Source organism: Sus scrofa, chromosome 18 (genome assembly GCF_000003025.6).
Source record: "Sus scrofa isolate TJ Tabasco breed Duroc chromosome 18, Sscrofa11.1, whole genome shotgun sequence".
In the NCBI taxonomy this organism is placed as follows: domain Eukaryota; kingdom Metazoa; phylum Chordata; class Mammalia; order Artiodactyla; family Suidae; genus Sus; species Sus scrofa.
The window spans coordinates 54,339,838-54,358,655 of NC_010460.4; the positions used below are offsets into that span (position 1 = coordinate 54,339,838).

General features: G+C 37.8%; 1 protein-coding gene across 1 annotated transcript in view; it reads right to left on the minus strand.

Annotated features, from left to right (window-relative positions):
- The window catches only part of CDK13 (cyclin dependent kinase 13), a 119,750-nt gene that overhangs the window by 29,527 nt on the left and 71,405 nt on the right, over positions 1-18,818 (minus strand). The window contains 2 exon segments of the mRNA XM_021078845.1: positions 8,589-8,645; positions 9,503-9,692. Coding sequence (XP_020934504.1) covers positions 8,589-8,645; positions 9,503-9,692 — 247 coding nt within the window.

Genomic DNA, 18,818 nt, shown 5'->3' on the forward strand with positions numbered 1-18,818 from the left:
CACAGAAGTAGATGAAATATACTGGTAGGTATACAGCAAAAGTATTTGATGTAAACCAATTAACAGCTTTTTCAAATACATCCAAAGGCTTAGTTTCTGTCAGAAGAAAAATAAGAACTATGTAAATACTGGGAAACACTGAACTTAAAAATCTGACACAGAAAGTTCAATTTAATTTAATTTATTTATTTATTCATTTATTTGGCCACGCCTATGGTACATGGAAGTTCCAGGGCCAGGGATCAAACCCGTGCCACCGCAGTAACAATGCCGGATCCTTAACCCACTGCTCCACAAGAGAATTCCGGGAAGTTCAATTTTAGAACACTAATGCAGGAGTTCCCTGGTGGTTCCTACATTTTATGTTTATATTTTATGCACATAAATATAAAGCAGCATCCCCACATTTCTCTTTACAGTCAATGAAACATCAACAGAATAGACATCAAAAACGACCAGCTCCAGCTCAGTAACAGATTCTTACACTTTGCCCTTAGACCACCCCAAGAAATTTTTAAGCCTAAGTCTTATAAGCATAAAACCAGGTCACAGCAGTTAGCTGCTTCAACTATGCAGTGATTTCCCCCTGCAACTAAATAAAACTTAAATTCTACCTTAAGTGCTGAGACCGCACCCTGGAGCATCTCACCTCCTATTTTTACACTGGGCAACATCTCAGCCCTTCAACGTTCCAAGTGTGTTCCGGGGCCCTGCCCGAGCAGAACACCCCAGCTTCGACCTGGAATGTCAGCCACTCAGACCTTCATTAAGCTGCCCTCCTCGCATCACTCAGGTCTTAGCTCCGTTTTTTTCCTCAAAGAGTTCTATTTAACTGCCTGCGCTAAAAGCACCCCAGCAGCCACCCCAGGCCCACAGTGACTCTACTGGCACTACTATCTTTGCTTTGCAGCACTTCGTGTTTTAAATTCCTCTAACCCACAGCTTCACTGTCTGCCACCCCTCGTCACCATGTAAGTAAGACCAGGCTCCTGGCTCGTCTTTCGCATCTCCCACAGGTCCGACCTGGGGCAGGGGCTGGCATATAACAAGTACGTACCAATGTTTTGAACCAAGTGATGTATATGCCAAAACTACAGAATAATAAGCAATCTTTTCCCTCATGCCCTTTCCCCGTTTTCTTCTAATGTTATCCCACCGTCCTCCTTTTGATACTTTCCAAGAAAAACAACTTAAATTCTGGGGCACGAGATTGCTGTTTGCAGCCCACGTCCTCGCAGGATCTCCTGCCCGTTCTTCCCACCCGTGCCCACGGAGGAGGCCTGCAGGCACCCGCGTCTTAACAGACCCAGAGTGAAAGCTCTGTCTCCCGCCACAGTCTCGCCTCCTGCCTCCTGTCTCAGCAAAGAGCGGTGCGGGTTGCGGCAGAGACGGCTAAGCGGGTCTTGCTGTCTTCGACGGCAGCTGTCCAACCGCGCTGCAGGTAGATGTGGCCTCAGGACCCAGTTCTCAGCAATGGAGGGGGACACAGGTGCCATTTCTAAGTCTGGCTGCTAACACCCCTCCCTCCTCTCTTCCAGCTTCTAGCCAACAGATACGGAGCCCAGGAGAAGACAGACAAACGGCACATGTTCCAGTCGGGATCCCTGAACAATGGTATGAAGCCAGAGTCACCATGTGATCTAAAGACACGGTGAAATACTCTTAGCTGTTCACCAAGGTAAAGGAACAACTCATTACTGAGTGAGAAATATAAATCTCTAGTCTTTAAGCTACTGAATTCGGAGGTTCCCACTGTTACAACTGTTTAGCGTACACTTACTAAGTCATTCACCCATTTCCTCAAGCAGAAATCTTTCTGTGGGGACAGAGGCGGGGCTGTGTCTATGGCAACATGCAGTCAAACATCAAGTTCCAACAACTCTCTCTCTTCTGATGTAATTCATCCCCCTCTTTCCAAAATCCTATGCTCACAGTGCAGTTACAGCCGCAACTATCCTACCCACCTCCCTCTACTGTAGCAGCTTTCTAACTGATTGCCTTTGCCTCCAGGCTTACAAGATCGATCTACTTTATACACTGCAGTCAAAATAAGAGTATAAAATAAAACGCTAATGGTTTACACCTTCAATACATACTGCTGCCTCCTGGAGACTACCCACATGAGACCGGTAAAAGGATTACTTGGTTCTTGTTCCAGCCACACTGGACTATTAGTTCCCTGAGAAGCCTGAGCAAATGCCTATTTTCTAGAGCCAGGGAGAGAAGAGAGCTGCCAAGAAAACGTCCAAGAAGATAGAGGTGCTGTAATTATGTTTTTAATGTTTTCAGTAAACATTTTAAATAACCTTTTTAATAAACTTTTTAAAGTTTACACTGACAAAAGACAGTGAAATTATCAAAGTAAAAAAACTCATGATAATTTACTCAAAAACTTTGCGAAACAAATGCCATGCCTCACTTTCCACTTTAGTGTTTAATGAGAAAGACGCAAATATTGAGAAAATGTACAGACAGAAGGCCTTTAACCACAGAAGAAAATTCCAAGGTAGGTGAGGTAACAGAGAATACGGCCAATCTTAAGTCACGCAATTCAATCACCACTTACAACATTACCAAGAAAATACTCTATGGTATAATTAGGATTTTGTGTTTACAAATCCAAAGACAAAAGGAAAAGACATTGAAACTTCTTAGAAACTAGGACATCTAAATCCTAAGAAAACTGAAGTACTGACATTACCTGAAAATAGCTCATCCAAAGTTAGACAAATAAATGAAAATCCAGAATCCTCAAAAGTGAACATTTCGAACTTGGTCCACTAGGTCTGGCTGCCCACTGTCAACATTCTAGAAATGGTCTTGTTTAGACCACAAAGAAGGACACAAACTGATGTGATGCCACACATACAACGTTTTATTTTTTCTTTCTGGACTAAAAAAAAAACATTGCATTCCTGAGATGTCTACTAGGTCTTTTTACAAAGAGCAAATTCACTGAAAAAGAAACAGGAGTGAAAAACATATACTGACTGAGATTCTTAGGTGTTACAGAATAAATTAATACTTTCAAAAGAAAACCCTAAAAGCAGAAAATGAATCACTCCAATTTATTCTCAAAATTAAAGTTAAATTACAAGCAATGACTTCTATAACCTAGCAAAACACAGGGAAAAAAAAATCCCACTAGCATTAAACTAGAAAAACAAAACAAAACAGTATCCCAACATGCGGGTCGGCTAGAAGCTAACGCCGTAAGAATCTAGAAACAGCGGTCTCGACCACGATCCCGACACCATCCAGGGTCCCCGAGGATCCGCCACGCGACCTCCAACCCCCAAACTCCCTGCGGCGCCTCCAGATCAGAGCGGCCTTCTCCCACATCAGAGTTAGTCCCGCAGCTACTATGAAGGCGTTTCATGCTTTAAGGCGTATGAAACAGAGAAGTTTAAAATATGAGCCATGGAGTTCCTGTCGTGGCACAGTGGAAACGAATCCGACTAGGAACCATGAGGTTGCGGGTTCGATCCCTGGCCTCGCTCAGTGGGTAAGGGATCCAGCGTTGCTGTGAGCTGTGGTGTAGGTCGCAGACACAGCTCAGATCCCATATTGCTATGGCTCTGGTGTAGGCTGGCAGCTGTAGCACCGACTGGACCCCAGCCTGGGAACCTCCACATGCTGCAGGTGCAGCCTTAGAAAAGACAAAAAACAAAAACAAACAAACTCCGTGCCTTAAAACAACTACAATTCTTGCTCTAGTGAAAAGAAAAGAATACCAATAATAAAACCAGCACTAAGGAGTGAATTTAATCCTGAATATAATTCTTCTAGTCCTTGGACAATTAGCAAGAGCTAATTCCCTCCCCCTAGGTTTGGGAAATTTGTTTTGTTTTTAGTGGCAATATTATGAAGAGCCACTAGATGGCGATACTGCCTTCAAAATGTTTTAAAAACAATGTCATTCACTTTCAGAACCATGAATGGTAGTTTTTCAATACACTGTAAATATTTTAGAGATTTGAAATTCTTCATCTTAAAGTTAAAAATAATGAAATACAGAAAGATTGAGTGCCTTGCTCAATATTCCACAATTGGTAAAATGGCAATGCCAGGACTAGAGCCAAGGTTTCCTGATTTAGGCCTAAGGTCTGAGGTCCTAACACTAAAAAAGTGAATGCGGTTAAGTTACAGTTTCTTCTCTGGAAAGTGAAATTATTTCAACTTGTATGCAAAACGCATATTTTTTCACATGAGACGGTCTCAAAAAAAGAAAAAGATCTATTATTTGGAAAAGTAAAGGAGCAAAGACTTGGCAAAATAAAAACTCAGAAGAGTGTATATCATTGTGGCTGAAAGTCTCAGCAAAATTGGACTTAAAACAGCTACTAAAAAAGTGAACAAGGAAGAAATGGGACGGAAACCTCTGTTCTCAAGTTCTGTATTTCCAATATGAATACCTATATTCAATATGAAAAAAATGGCTCTTCCAGTTGAAAGGAATCGTTTTCCCCCAATTTGAGCCCGGTGGTTCTCCTCCTTCTTTCTGCTGCAGCACACATGACAGAGGAGATCTGTACTGGTCACACACCAGCACCACCCATGTCCGATTTCTACACACTAACTGTAACTCCATCCAGCTTTCCACCGATTCAAAAAAGGTATACACCAAATCAAAAAAAAAAAAAAAAAAAAAATGAAAGAGATGTAGTTGATGCTGTTACAGTGATAACTTGAAATCCACTCTATTTTGAAACAAACCAATCAACAAAAACCTTTTGCAACAGTTTCTTGAACACTTCAGTCATTCTACATATAACAGCTAATTATTTAGAAAATACTTCTGGAGCTCCCGTCGTGGTGCAGCAGAAACGACTCCAACTAGGAACCATGAGGTTGCGGGTTCAATCCCTGGCCTCACTCGGTGGGTTAAGGATCTGGTGTTGCCAAGAGCTGTGGTGTAGGTCGCAGAAGAGGCTCAGATCTCACGTTGCTGTGGCTGTGGTGTAGGCCAGCAGCTGTAGCTCCAATTTGACCCCTAGCCTGGGAACCTCCAAATGCTGCAGGTGTGGCCCTGAAAGAACAAAAGACAGGGAAAAAAAAGAAAGAAAGAAAGAAAGAAAGAAAAATACTTCAAAGTGACTTAACATTTAGATTGGCGGTATTTTGATAAAACCTTACTTTTCTTTCTGGTTATAATAACAAAGAAATGGATAAAAATCATTCGCTGTGTTTATTTCAAAAAATCTTGAAAATAAACCCAAGGAGGAATACACCAAGACACATATTAATCTAAGTAACCAAAATTAAAGACAAAGAGAAAATCTTGAAAGCAGCTAGGGAAAAGAAACAAGTAGCATACAAGGGAACCCCAATAAGGTTATCGGCAGATTTTTCAGCAGAAACTCTGCAGGCCAGAAGGAAGTGGCACGATATACTTAAGGTGATAAAAGGAAAAAACCTCAAACCAAGATTACTTTACCCAGCAAGGCTCTCATTCAGATTTGAAGGAGAAAGCAAAACCTTCACAGATAAGCAAAAGCTGAGAGAATTCAGCAACACTAAACCAGCCTTACAACACATACTAAAGGAACTTCTCTAGTTCCTTTAGCAGAAAAGAAAAAACAGCAACAGGAAACAAAAATTCCACACACGACAAGGCTCACCAGTCAAGGCATATATACAGTAAAGACAGGAAATCATCCACGCACAATTATGCCACCAAAATCAGAAATCATGAGAAGTGGGTACAAACGCAGGACACTGGAGATGAACTTGCCATTAAGAGAACAACTTAAACAATCTCATATACATATAGACTCTTATATCAAAACTTCAGAATAACCACAAACTAAAAATCTACAATAGATACACAAACAAGGAATCTCTGGAGAAGAAATATATCTCATAGTAAATAAGTGCATAATCCACCATGAAGGGGGTCATTTGACATCATTCTTGGGATGCTGAAGTCTCCTTAGATCTGATTCTGATTTCCTCTCCATCAAAGAATGTATGATAATTATTATTAAACAATGCCACTGTACAATTAAATAATACAGTTCTACAACTGTATTATCAATAACCATTTCTCTCCATGGTACAATGTAAGGTCTATAATGTCTTGTTTATCACATCACCTAGAATGGTGTAATGCCTATATTGAAGAATCAATAAGATGTAACAAATTGTGAGGACATACTTAGATAGTTACACTGTTTTTTAACCAATTTATGCATTTTATATTTTACTTATTTTCAGAGGGTGTATTATTTTTGTTATTCTTACTACTTAAGTTACTCTTTTTATTATGCTATATAAAATATGTAATGGTATATAAGGCTTTCTTCTTTATAAATTTTAGTTGTATAATACACACAATTTTAATATAATGCTAATTTTTAAAGAAAAATTGAAATATAATAGATAATACTAAATAGTAAAGATGAAAGCCATACAAAATGGGATAAAGTATAGAATAAATTTCCTATCTGTCTCAGCATATTTTCCATTCCACTTCTCCAGAGGGAGTCACTTAATCTGTTTCTTAAGATCCATGATATAATAATCTGTGTGAATGTAACGGTGTTTAAATACATGTATTTTATTTTGTAAAAAAAAATAAAATAAAATTTCACAAAAAAAAAAAAAAAAAAAAAAACTAAATATAGAATTACCATATGATCCAGCAACCCTACTCCTAGGTATATCCAAAGAAAACCATAGTTTGAAAAGATACGTGTACCCCAGTGTTCACTGCAGCACTCTTTACAATAGCCAAGAAGCATGGAAGCAACCTAAGTGTCCATCAACAGAGGAACGGGGAAAGAAGATGAGATACAATACATACAACAGCATATTAGCCATAAAGAAGAATGAAGGAGTTTCCATCATGGCGCAGTGGAAACGAATCCGACTAGGAACCACGAGGTTGCAGGTTCCATCCCTGGCCTTGCTCAGTGGGTTAAGGATCCGGCATTGCCGTGACCTGTGGTGTAGGCCGCAGAAGAGGCTCAGATGTGGCACTGCTGTGGCTGTGTTGTAGGCCAGCAGCTGTAGCTCCAATTAGACCCCTGGTCTGGGAACTTCCATATGCCACAGTTGCGGCCCTAAAAAGACCAAAAAAAAAAGAAAAAGAATGAAATAATGCCATTTGCAATAACATGGATGGGCCTAGAGATGATCATACCAAATGAAATAAGTCAGATAAAGGCAATTATCATACAATATCACTTATATGTGGAATCTAATAAAAATGATACAAAAGAATATTCTCCCAAGACAGAAACAGACTCAAACATTTTGAAATCAAGCTTATGGTTACCAAAGAAGACACACTGAGGGGAGGGGCAAGCTAGGGGTTAGGATTAACATAGACATGATACTATATATATAGTACAACAGGTAAGCGACAAGGACCTACTATACAGCACAGGGGCATCTACTGTGTCTATCAATACTCTGAAACAACCCATGCGGGAAAAGAACCTGAAAAAGAGTGGATTTATGTACATAACTGATTTGCTGTACACGTGAAACCAACATAAACACTGTAAGTCAACAATACTGGTAAAATTTTAAAAAAAGAATATCAAAAATAAATGCTTTCTGACAGCTGACAGGAAAAGAATAGGCTAAACTAGAGATGCAAGTAATTCCATATTTTATTTAGATAAAATTCACTATTTCACAAAAACATTTTATTGTGAAATTCTGCATTATTTTTCTAAGAATAACTGTAATTAGACAAGTCATATTTCACTACTACCAGTCACAAAAGGCATCACATCCCAACTTTAGCCAGAGATGCTCCACACAAAGAAGTTACACACTGAACTTCCCCACAACGGTTTCTTCAAATAAAAGGTTCTAGGGAGTTTAAAACACACACACACAACCACAGATTTAACCATAGTTTTTGTTTTGTTTTGTTTTTTTAAAAAAAGGAAGTCCAAAATAATAATTTAAACAAAATTTGTAAGTTTAAACATGTAACATAAAAAAAAAAAAAAAAAAAAAAATTGCTGGGAGTTCCCATCATAGCTCAGTAGTTAACAACTCCAACTAGGAACCATGAGGTTGTGGGTTCAATCCCTGGCCTTGCTCAGTGGGTTAAGGATCCAGCATTGCTGTGAGCTGTGGTGTAGGCTGCAGACACGGCTCGGATCCTGAGTTGCTGTGGCTCTGGCGTAGGCTGGCGGCTACAGATCCAACTGGACCCCTAGCCTGGGAACCTCCATATGCTGCAGGTGTGGCCCTAGAAATGACCAAAAAAAAAAAAATTACTAAGATTTTTCTTTATACACAAAAATTACAAATATCTTAAAGTCTGGATCTACATTAGAAATTTAAGTATGAATCGAGTTCATTTAGGAAACATTTAAAATGGTACAAGAAATTATATTTACCTCTAAGCATTAAAAAAAATTAGCTTTAAATTGATTTAATATATAAAATTTTGTAATTTAAAAAGTCAACCCAACATGGTATAAAACTTCATTATTTCATGTATTTAACCATGAAAAGAAAATTTCCCTTTCCTTAAAAAATAAACTATCAATAAGATATTCTTAATATATAGCTGCTTAAACTAGTCTCTAACATCTCTTATATTCATTTAAAAGTATTCTTACCTTTCTTCTGAGCTATACAATCGAGCAAGTCCAAAATCTGCAAGTTTTATCTGCCCTCTGGTGGAAGTAAGATAAAATGAACAAAAAGGATTAGTATACTCTAAATTGATCATACACATTCATATTCTATTCCAAGAACTAACCAAAATTTCACTTATATAAACTGTAACTTTCATAACACTGCAGTACCCAAGGATCTACAGGAAAAGGCCAAGAGATAATCTCACAACAACAAAAGGCAAAAAAAATTGTACTTTTTTTCAGGTAACTTCAGCTATTATTATACTAGTACTATTATTATATTATTACGATATACACAATATATTATTATATATAACAGTACAATGTATAATAGTTTTTTAGTATTATTCAGTTCCTGTTTAGAAAAGTACATTTCAATGAAAATAAAATGAGAAAATTTCTACTACCTAGTAAGAAGACAAATTACTTGTTCAATTTCAGCCAATAATGCACAAGAACTGAATCACATCTTTTTTTTTTTTTTCTTTTTAGAGCCACACCCATGGCATATGAAGGTTCCTAGGCTAGGGGGTTGTGTATATATATATACAGATTAAACAGTTCACTTTAAAACTGTGATAACTGGTTTTTTAATTCCAAATTTAAAAAATTCTAAAATTCATTCTTAACCTAAAGCTGAAATCATATTATTAATTATTAGAAGAACTACTATTTGGAAGAACATCAAACAAGAAGGTCAACCAGGTATTATTTTATGTACATTGCAAACTAATATTGAAAGTTAATTAATAAAATAAATTTAACACAACTTGAGACATAGCCCAAGCTCTCTTAGTCTGAGCAATACAAAATAAATTTTAAATCTTTTTAACAGACTCAAGGTATACGTTATATAACTTATTTTAAACATATATATCAAACTCACATCATACCTATTATTTAGAAGAATATTTGAACATTTAATATCTCTGTGCAAAAAATTCTTCTTATGACAATAATCCAGGCCTTCCATGAGCTGTCTCATAAATGACTTTATGTGATTTTCATTAAAATGAACCAAGCCTGATTCCAGTAGTCCCATCAAATCATGGTCCATATATTCAAACACTAGATAAAATGCACCTACGAATAAGAATAATTAATACATTAAAGATTTTATTCTTCCAACTTCTGTATAGGTTCAAAATTCCTTTAAAAATAAAATGCTAAGGAGAAAATTAATCCTTGAAATAAACTGCTACTTTGCCATTTGATGTTCATCCCAGAATTCCTGTCGTGGCACAGCAGAAACAAATCTGACTAGGAGGTTGCAGGTTCAATCCCTGACCCTGCTCAGTGGGTTAAGGATCCGGCGTTGCCATGAGCTGAGGTGTAGGTCGCAGACGGGGCTTGGATCTGGTGTTGCCGTGGCTGTGGTGTAGGCCGGCCGCTGTAGCTCATCAGACCCCTCGCCTGGGAACCACTATATGCCTGGTGTGCGGCCCTCAAAACTACCAAAAAAAATTAAAAAAATCAAAAAACAATAATGTTCATCCCCCTCTCTCTGAATTTAATATAACATCTGAAGGAAATATCTAATTAGTTTTCTATAAAATCAACACTTCTGATTTCTACACTGCACAGTTTCTGGGTATGATTACTGTAAAATAAACTGTTGTTAGCTGTTTACAAATTGAACAAATTGTCTCAGCAAAAGCTGGATAAAATCAGGATAGTTCTCCAAAGAAAATTTAAAGATATTACAAGAATACCTTTTTTTTTTTTTTTTTTTTTTTTGACTTTTTAGGGCGGTAGCCGTGGCACATGGAGGTTCTCAGGCTAGGGGTCTAATTGGAGCTGTAGCCACCAGTCTGCACCACAGCCACAGCAACACCAGACCTGAGCCGCGTGTGCGACCTACACCACAGCTCATGGCAATGCCAGATCCTTAACCCACTGGGCAAGGCTAGGGACCAAATCTGCATCCTCAAAGATGCTAGTTAGATTCACTTCCACTGAGCCACGATGGGAACTCCCAAGATACTACAAGAGCAACTTTCAATAAAAAAAAAGTCTGGGGCCCAGGTGGACTTTAGATGACATCTATTGTCTTCAATAAACATAATTTAATTCTGTTCATACAGCCCCAAAGGATTTAAAAGCATATAAATTACAACTTTACTTTATAAAACCAGCTTATTAGTCCTGCTACTAACACCTAAAACAGCACATAGAATATATGCAATTTTTAATATGAGAGATTCAAAATTTTTTTTTGAGATTTAATAATGAAACTTGCACAAACCGAACCCAAAGCTAGAACTACAAACATCTCAATGAGGTAGTTTATCAACTCAACAATGCAAAAGCTAATAAAATTCAAAATATTTTTTCTTTCAAAATAAAAAAGCAAAAAAGGCATCTAAAGAAAGTTCACGGTCAGTTACTGATTAACAGCAGGGCAAAGATCTGATCGTAGCCTTGCAACAGAAGGACTCTTTCCTAAAAGTCTGCCACTCTGAAACCAACAACTCATCTCATACATTAGTTGTATATAAGACAAAAGCAATCATTATTACCAACTGTTCTGGAAGTCAGTAAAATTAAAAGCAAAGCATAAATATTAAAAGTGACAAAACTCTGACGAGTGGTACCTGAGATGCCTATCCTAGAAGATGCAAAAGAATCAAAAAAGGAGCAGCTGTGTTAGAAAAAAATCATACACAAAAAGCAAAAGACTTCACAGATGCCAGCAACAATTCATTAGAAAATAAACCTTAAATGGTTCCACAACAGAAAAAATGACTACAAATGACTAGGAATAAACTTTAACAACAATTACACAAATTTATTACGGAAATACCACATTGTAAAATACTGAATTTAACTCAATTTCAATAAAAGGACCAATTACTCATTTTTATTTTCTTTTGCTAAAAGGACGCATGACAATATAATTCTAAAATTCACCTTGAAGAAAGTATCAGCTAAACATTTCTGGAAATAAACACTGGTCCTTCTAGACATTAATATGACCTCTTGTACTGTAGGAACAGACAGACAAGTACACCTAATATTCACTAGAAAACACATTCTAAATCAAAGCGAATAATTATGAAAACATTTTAAAACAGTGGAAAAAAAAAAAAAAAGGCAAAATAGTACTGGGACAAATGCATAACCCCAAAAGGAGACTGGGAATTATACCAAAAATAAAACTATTAAAAAAAATGACAAATTTCACTAAATAAAAATCTTAGAATCATATACATAATAAATATGAAACAGAGGTAAAATGCAAATGACAAGCTGAAGAAACATATTTGCAACACAGAACAGATTTTCTTAATATAAAACCATCTTACAAATGGTACCAAAAAAGACAAATACCATAGGAGAAAATGAAAAATAAAATGAACTGTCGATACACAAAAGAATGCCTAAGTATTTAATCTCACTATTATTCAAAATACACAAATAAAGCAATGTACCACTTTTAACTAAAGGGAAAAGATTTCAAAAGAAAAACTATACAGTATTAACAGAGGTGTGACGTAAACTGTTATATCGTGCCAGGAGTAAATCGGTCTATTTACAAAACATAATTTTAATATGCACCCGAAGCTTTGAAAAATCATGTATCTTTTATGCAACAAGGGCTTTTATAGATATTTAACCAAAAGAAATAAAAACAGAAAATAGGAGTTCCCGTCGTGGCGCAGTGGTTAACGAATCCGACTAGGAACCATGAGGTTGTGGGTTCGATCCCTGCCCTTGCTCAGTGGGTTAAAGATCCGGCGTTGCCGTGAGCTGTGGTGTAGGTTGCAGACGCGGCTCGGATCCCGCGTTGCTGTGGCTCTGGCGTAGGCCGGTGGCTACAGCTCCGATTCAACCCCTAGCCTGGGAACCTCCATATGCCGCGGGAGCGCCCAAGAAATAGCAACAACAACAACAAAAGACAAAAGACAAAAGATAAAAAAAAAAAAAAAAAAAGAAAATATTTAACTAAAAGCATATTCACTAAAATCAATATAATAAAATACTTAAACACATTAGACAAAAAAACCCAAACCAAACAAATGTACCATAATAGGTACATCTATACCATACCACACACTTTGAAAAATATTAAAGAGGTACAATGTTGATTTGGAAATGTATTGATATTAAGTTAAAGTAGATTATTAAAGATTATGTATTTGATACCTCTATCTCACTACTTTTAATGGCATTAAGTTACATAGTTACACAAGAGGCATCGAGAGTTGCAGAGCCCAATACAGTAGCTACTATAGCTACATGTGGCTACTGAACACCTGAAACGCAGCTAGTCCGAACGTGCCTTAAGTATAAAGCATATACACTGGGAATGCCCACCATGGCTCAGAGCTAACGACCCCGACTAGTTTCCATGAGGATGCGGGTTCTTCCCTGGCCTCACTCAGTGCATTAAGGATCCAGCATAGCCGTGAGCTGTGGTGTAGGCTGCAGACGTGGCTCGGATCCCACATTGCTGTGGCTGTGACAAAGGCCAGCAGCTAGCACTCTGATGTGATCCCCAGCCTGGGAACGTCCATATGCTGCCAGTGAGGCTCTAAAAAGACAAACAACAACAAAAACACTGGATTTCAAACAGCAACTAAAAACAAAACATACTTCAATAATTATACTGGTTACATACAGAAATAACCTATCAATATATTTAAATATTATTAAAATTAACAGACCTTAAAAAATGAGACTAACATTATTTTATTTTACTTATTTATTTAGTCTTTTTAGGGCTGCACCCCATGGCATATGGAGGTTCCCAGGCTAGGGGCTGAATCAGAACTGGAGCTGCCAGCCTGCGCCAGAGCCACAACGACGACTGTGACCCACACCACAGCTCACGGCAACGCCAGATCCTTAACCCACTGAGCGAGGCCAGGGATCGAACCCGCAGTCCTCACAGATACTAGTCGGGTTCACTGCCACTGCACCACAATGTGAACTCCTAACAGGCTATTTTACATTTAAATATAATGTCTTACCTTCTATTTCTATTACAAAGTGCTGAATTAGGGGGTCTAACAATTCAAATGGGAGAGTTAAAACTATCCTACGTGCAGATGACATGAATGTATGCTCTGAAAATACACACACATTCAATTAAAAAACTGCTAAAAAGAGTGACACGACTTCAAAAAATAGCAGAAATAAAACATACAGTAGTTATTAACATAACTCAGTTAAAAGCAAACAATTTTGGAAGGCCCCATTTGTAATCCATTTTTTAAATTTAAGATAAGTGCAAAATCCTTCAGAGGTAAATTATAAAACACTCTTAAAATGCAGAAAATGGAGTTCCCACTGTGGCTCAGCAGGTTAAGAACCCTACATAACGTCCGCGAGGATGCGATCCCTGGCCTCACTCAGTGGGTTAAGGATCAGCACTGTTGCAAGCTGCAGTGTAGGCTGCAGATGTGGCTCGGATCCAGTCTTGCTGTGGCTGTTGTAAAGGCCTCGGCTGCAGCTCAGATTCAACCTCTAGCCTGAAAACTTCTATATGCCACAGGCACAGCCAGAAAAATTTAAAAGGGGCAGGGGTGGGGGCAGAAATCTATACATGAAAAGATGGATACATTCTTAGGCAGTAAGGCCGAACGTGGGAAAGACATCAATTTTCCCCAAGTAATTTATAAAATGAAGCTCAATTTTTAAGAAATACTTTCTTTCCTACACTTAGATAAGCTGATATTATATCCACACAGAAAATAAGTAAGATTAGCCATGAAAACACCTGCAAGAGAAAGGCAGGGTGGGCACTACACTCTACCGCCCTAGATAATTTAAGACAAAAGAGTGAATGTCTATAATTAGAAATGTGATACTAGTAAAAGAACATGAAATAAAAGCAAAATCCAGAATATAGCCAGGCGCACAGAGATTTTAGTGGATGATAAAGATGACAAATCAATTCGTGGGAGGACGGACACATCACTGGTGCAACTGAACAGCCAGACAGAACAGTTAAAACTGGTCTGTCCCTCACGGTTTATGCCAGCAGAAAAAGCAAACGAACCAGCTCTAAGTATAAAAACTTAAACCGGAGTTCCTACTGTGGCCCAGTGGACTAAGAATCTGACTGCAGTGGCTCAGGTTGCTGCAGAGCTGACGGTTTGATTCCCAGGCCAGTGCAATGGGTTAAAGGATTCAATCTCTGGCCAAAGAACTTCTATACACTGAGGGCACGACTATAAAAATAATAAAAACCACGGAAGTATTTTTTTAATGAATTCCTTAATAACCTCAGAGTGGGGAAAACTTTACTAACCAGGAATCAAACCAAGATGTAAGAAGGGGAAAGATTTTGATAATGTGACTATTTAAAAATAAAATTCATTGCATAGCTGAAAATACTGTAAGCAAATTCAGAAAAATTAGCAAAATAGCAAAAAAATCATTAGTAACTCATATTCCATATAAATTAGTCTCTCCAAATGGAAAAGAAAAACATTAACAACTGTAGAGAAAAGTGAGCAAAAGACAGAACTCTCTCTCTCTCTCTCTCCCACACACACCAAGTAGCAGCCAAATGCCCTTAAATCAATGGAAAGTTGCTTAGCCTTGCTCATAATAAAAATTTACTTCTTAAACTGAAAACTTCACCACAATAACAAACTGACAACAATCCACAAGTATGACCCAAGACTCTAACGGCAAAGCTGCGCAGATGGCATTTGGTACTATCCAGCTTAATTGCACCTAACATTTCCCTTCCCTGTGACCTAACAGCCCAATTCGAGGTGCCTGTCTCAAAAATTCAGTGACAAAAATATAAGATGATATAGGCAGAGAGCTATTCAAAGCAGCATTACTTCTAATAGCAAAAGACTGAAAACAATGCAAACATCTGTTAGGCAACTATGTGAAAAAATGATGATACAGCCACACGGTGGAATACAGTGCAGCCATATCCATTCACTGATAAAGAGTAATTTTCAGGATATATAATTAAATGAAAAGAACCAGGCACAATACAGCAGTTATTAATATGATACCTTTTATATAAAAAGGGGACAGTGAATACATACCAAAGAAAAACTGAAAGCAAGAACTAAACAAAACCAGTTGGCCCTGCATGAGGGAGGGAATTGGAAAAAGAGGAACAGAAGTGAGACTATTCTGAACATACCCTGTTTTACAGTTTTAAGACCATGTGAATGTTTTACATGCTTAGTACACATCATTAAGAGTTTCTATTGTAGCTCAGCTGTAGCAAACCCAACTAGTAACCATGAGATGCAGGTTTGATCCTTGGCCTTGCTCGGTGGTATCCAGCGTTGCTGTGACCAGATGTGGCTCGGATCTTCAGCTGCTGTGGCTGTGGCTGCAGGCTGGCAGCTGCAGCTCTGATTGGACCCCTAGCTTGGGAACTTCCAAATGCCACAGGTGCAGCCCTAAAAAAAAGAAAAGAATATTATACACACACACACACACCATTAAACAAAAGGGTTAAAAAAAAAGGGTCTGAAAATTAAAAACAGATGAACCTCGATGTGTATCAACCTGTCCATATTACAGCATTCTGACTATATCAGCCGTAGTGGGATATATATTTTAAGGACAAAAAGAACCAATAAGAAAAAATCTTAAACTATATTCAGTTACCTTCTTAGTGGTTAACATTAACATTGGTATCCTGCCGTAATTATATGTATATTATAGGACAAACAACATTAATATCTTAGGAACTGAGATTTTCAGTATAAAAAAAGACAAATACAAGATCAAAAATGTATAAATCTGGTACTTCTAACTTTAAATTAAAATCACTCTGTCACTGCCATCTCCTGGTACCGAAGCCTTTCTACAAAATCCAGGGATGGTCTGTGGGACCAACAGAACATCGTAGAAGAGGCGTAACATCCCTGACCACTACAGCTCCGTTATAAAGATACTGCAGTTTCCGTCTTACTCCCTTGGATCACTGACCCTGAGAGAAGTCACCAAGCCGTCAGAATAGTCAAGCAGCACCTTTGAAAGGCTCATGGGAAGAAACACTGGGGCCTCCTACCAACAGTGTAACTACAACTTGCCAGCCGTGGGAGCGAGTCACCTTGGAAACAGATTCTGCAGCCCTGGTTACACCTTCTAACGACTACAGCCCCAGTCAAATCTCACTGCAATCTCATGAGAGAATCTGAGCCAAAGCTGCCCAGACAAGACCCTACCAAATTCCTGCCCACAGAAAGTCCGAGAGATAACAGCTTCCAGCATACACCTCTGAGGTACAACATACCTATGGAGCACAACTGCCAGAAAGCAAACGTCTATCTGAACTAATCATCTAGATCTAACTGCCATCTGTAGCAAATATGAGGGTTAAAAGAGCAATCTAAACATCTCCAAAAGGAAGCATCTGTCAAATCCAATCTGGCCTATCCTTCAATACACAAATGAACAAAATTTTAAAAAGAGTAGATACTATAGATTACAAAGGACTTAAGATAATAATTAACCACATACAGTGTGCAGATTTCTTGTCTACATCCAAATTCAAAGACAGCCAACTATTAAAACTATTTTTGAGACAACCAAGTAAATTTAAATTAGACTGTTAGAGGAGTTCCCGTTGTGGCGCAGTGGTTAATGAATCCGACTAGGAACCATGAGGTTGCGGGTTCGATCCCTGGCCTTGCTCAGTGGGTTAAGGATCTAGCATTGCCATGAGTTGTGGTGTAGGTTGCAGACACGGCTCGGATCCTGCGTTGCTGTGGCTCTGGTGTAGGCTGGCGGCTACAGCTCCAATTAAATTAGACCCCTAGCCTGGGAACCTCCATATGCCACAGGAGCAGCCCTAGAAAAAGGCAAAAAGACCAAAAAAAAAAAAAAAAATTAGACTGTTAGATAATATTATAAAATTATTGATAATTTTGGTTGGTAGGCCTCTTTCTGTCTTTTTAACATAATCATAATTCATTATCAACCGTAGACAGATATCCAAGAATTTATGTTTATAATATAATGTATTGGACTCACTCAAAAATAAGCCAGCAAAATAAAAACAAGTGGTGGGGGGAGGGAAAGAAATCAAACAAGATCAGCAAAGTGTGATAACTTCGAAATGGGAGGTTGAGAACACTGGGATTTATTATACTGTTTTCTCTACTTTTAAGTATATTTAAAATATTAAATGTTTTAAAATGTCAAATAAAATTAAATGAAAAATTTAGAAGGTATTCAAATTATCCTGAATTAAAGGATATGTTTATTGTTCCCATATTTTAAATTTGGTTTTTATTTTTATCACGGTTGTACCTTTACATAGTTTTAGGCAATGGTTTTAAACTGTGGATCATGGAATCAATTTAGTAGATCATGACCTGCATTCTAAAAAGTTTTTTCTACTGTTTGATATTTTTATACATAGTATTTAAATGTTAATAAAATCATACATAATAATGTTTTTTTATAATATAGCATGCCAAATAAAATTTCATTTTGGTAGAAGTTTATATACATACATATGCTTAGAAAAATATCCAATATCAAAATTCTAAGAGCAGTTTATCTCTGTGGGTGATTTTTATTTTCTTCTTATGCTGCCATTTTCTGACTTTTCTACAAGGAACACAAATAATAATTTTTAAATATATTAACAACTGTGCCTAACATAAATTTATAAGAAAAAATCAAATAACCCAAATGAAAGAACCAGCAACGTCACAAAAATGAAAGATACACACAGGACATCAAAATGGTAAACAAATGCAAGATGCTTCAACCTCACTAATAATCAGGAAAGAACCAATCAAAGAAACAATGAGACACCATCTTCATCTATCCAGCTGACAATACCCAGTGATGGCCAAATGAAAGGAAACTCATGCCCTGCTTCAACTTTTTGTACAAGTAAGCGGTGAAAGAAACCCCCCTAGACTCAGATATCCCACTTGCGGAGGTCAACCCAAGGCAGTAACAGCACCAGGACACGCAAGCACACCTGCCTAAGAGCACTTCCAACAGTACTGCGTGACGGGAAAGAGACGGGGGAAGCTGAGGGCCCATCCAGACATGGCTGAATAGGTCCACTAGTCCAGTACACTCACGCTATGGCATATCGTGCAGCTCCATAAAATAAAGTTTTATCACCGAGAGATGTGTTGTACTCTTTAATAAGGAAAGTGAAATACAAAGTTAAAGAACAAAACCACACAAACAGAACATAACACTGGGGACTTAGGTTTTCTGGTCTGTCTCTAAGGAGTTTGGACGTTTCCACAC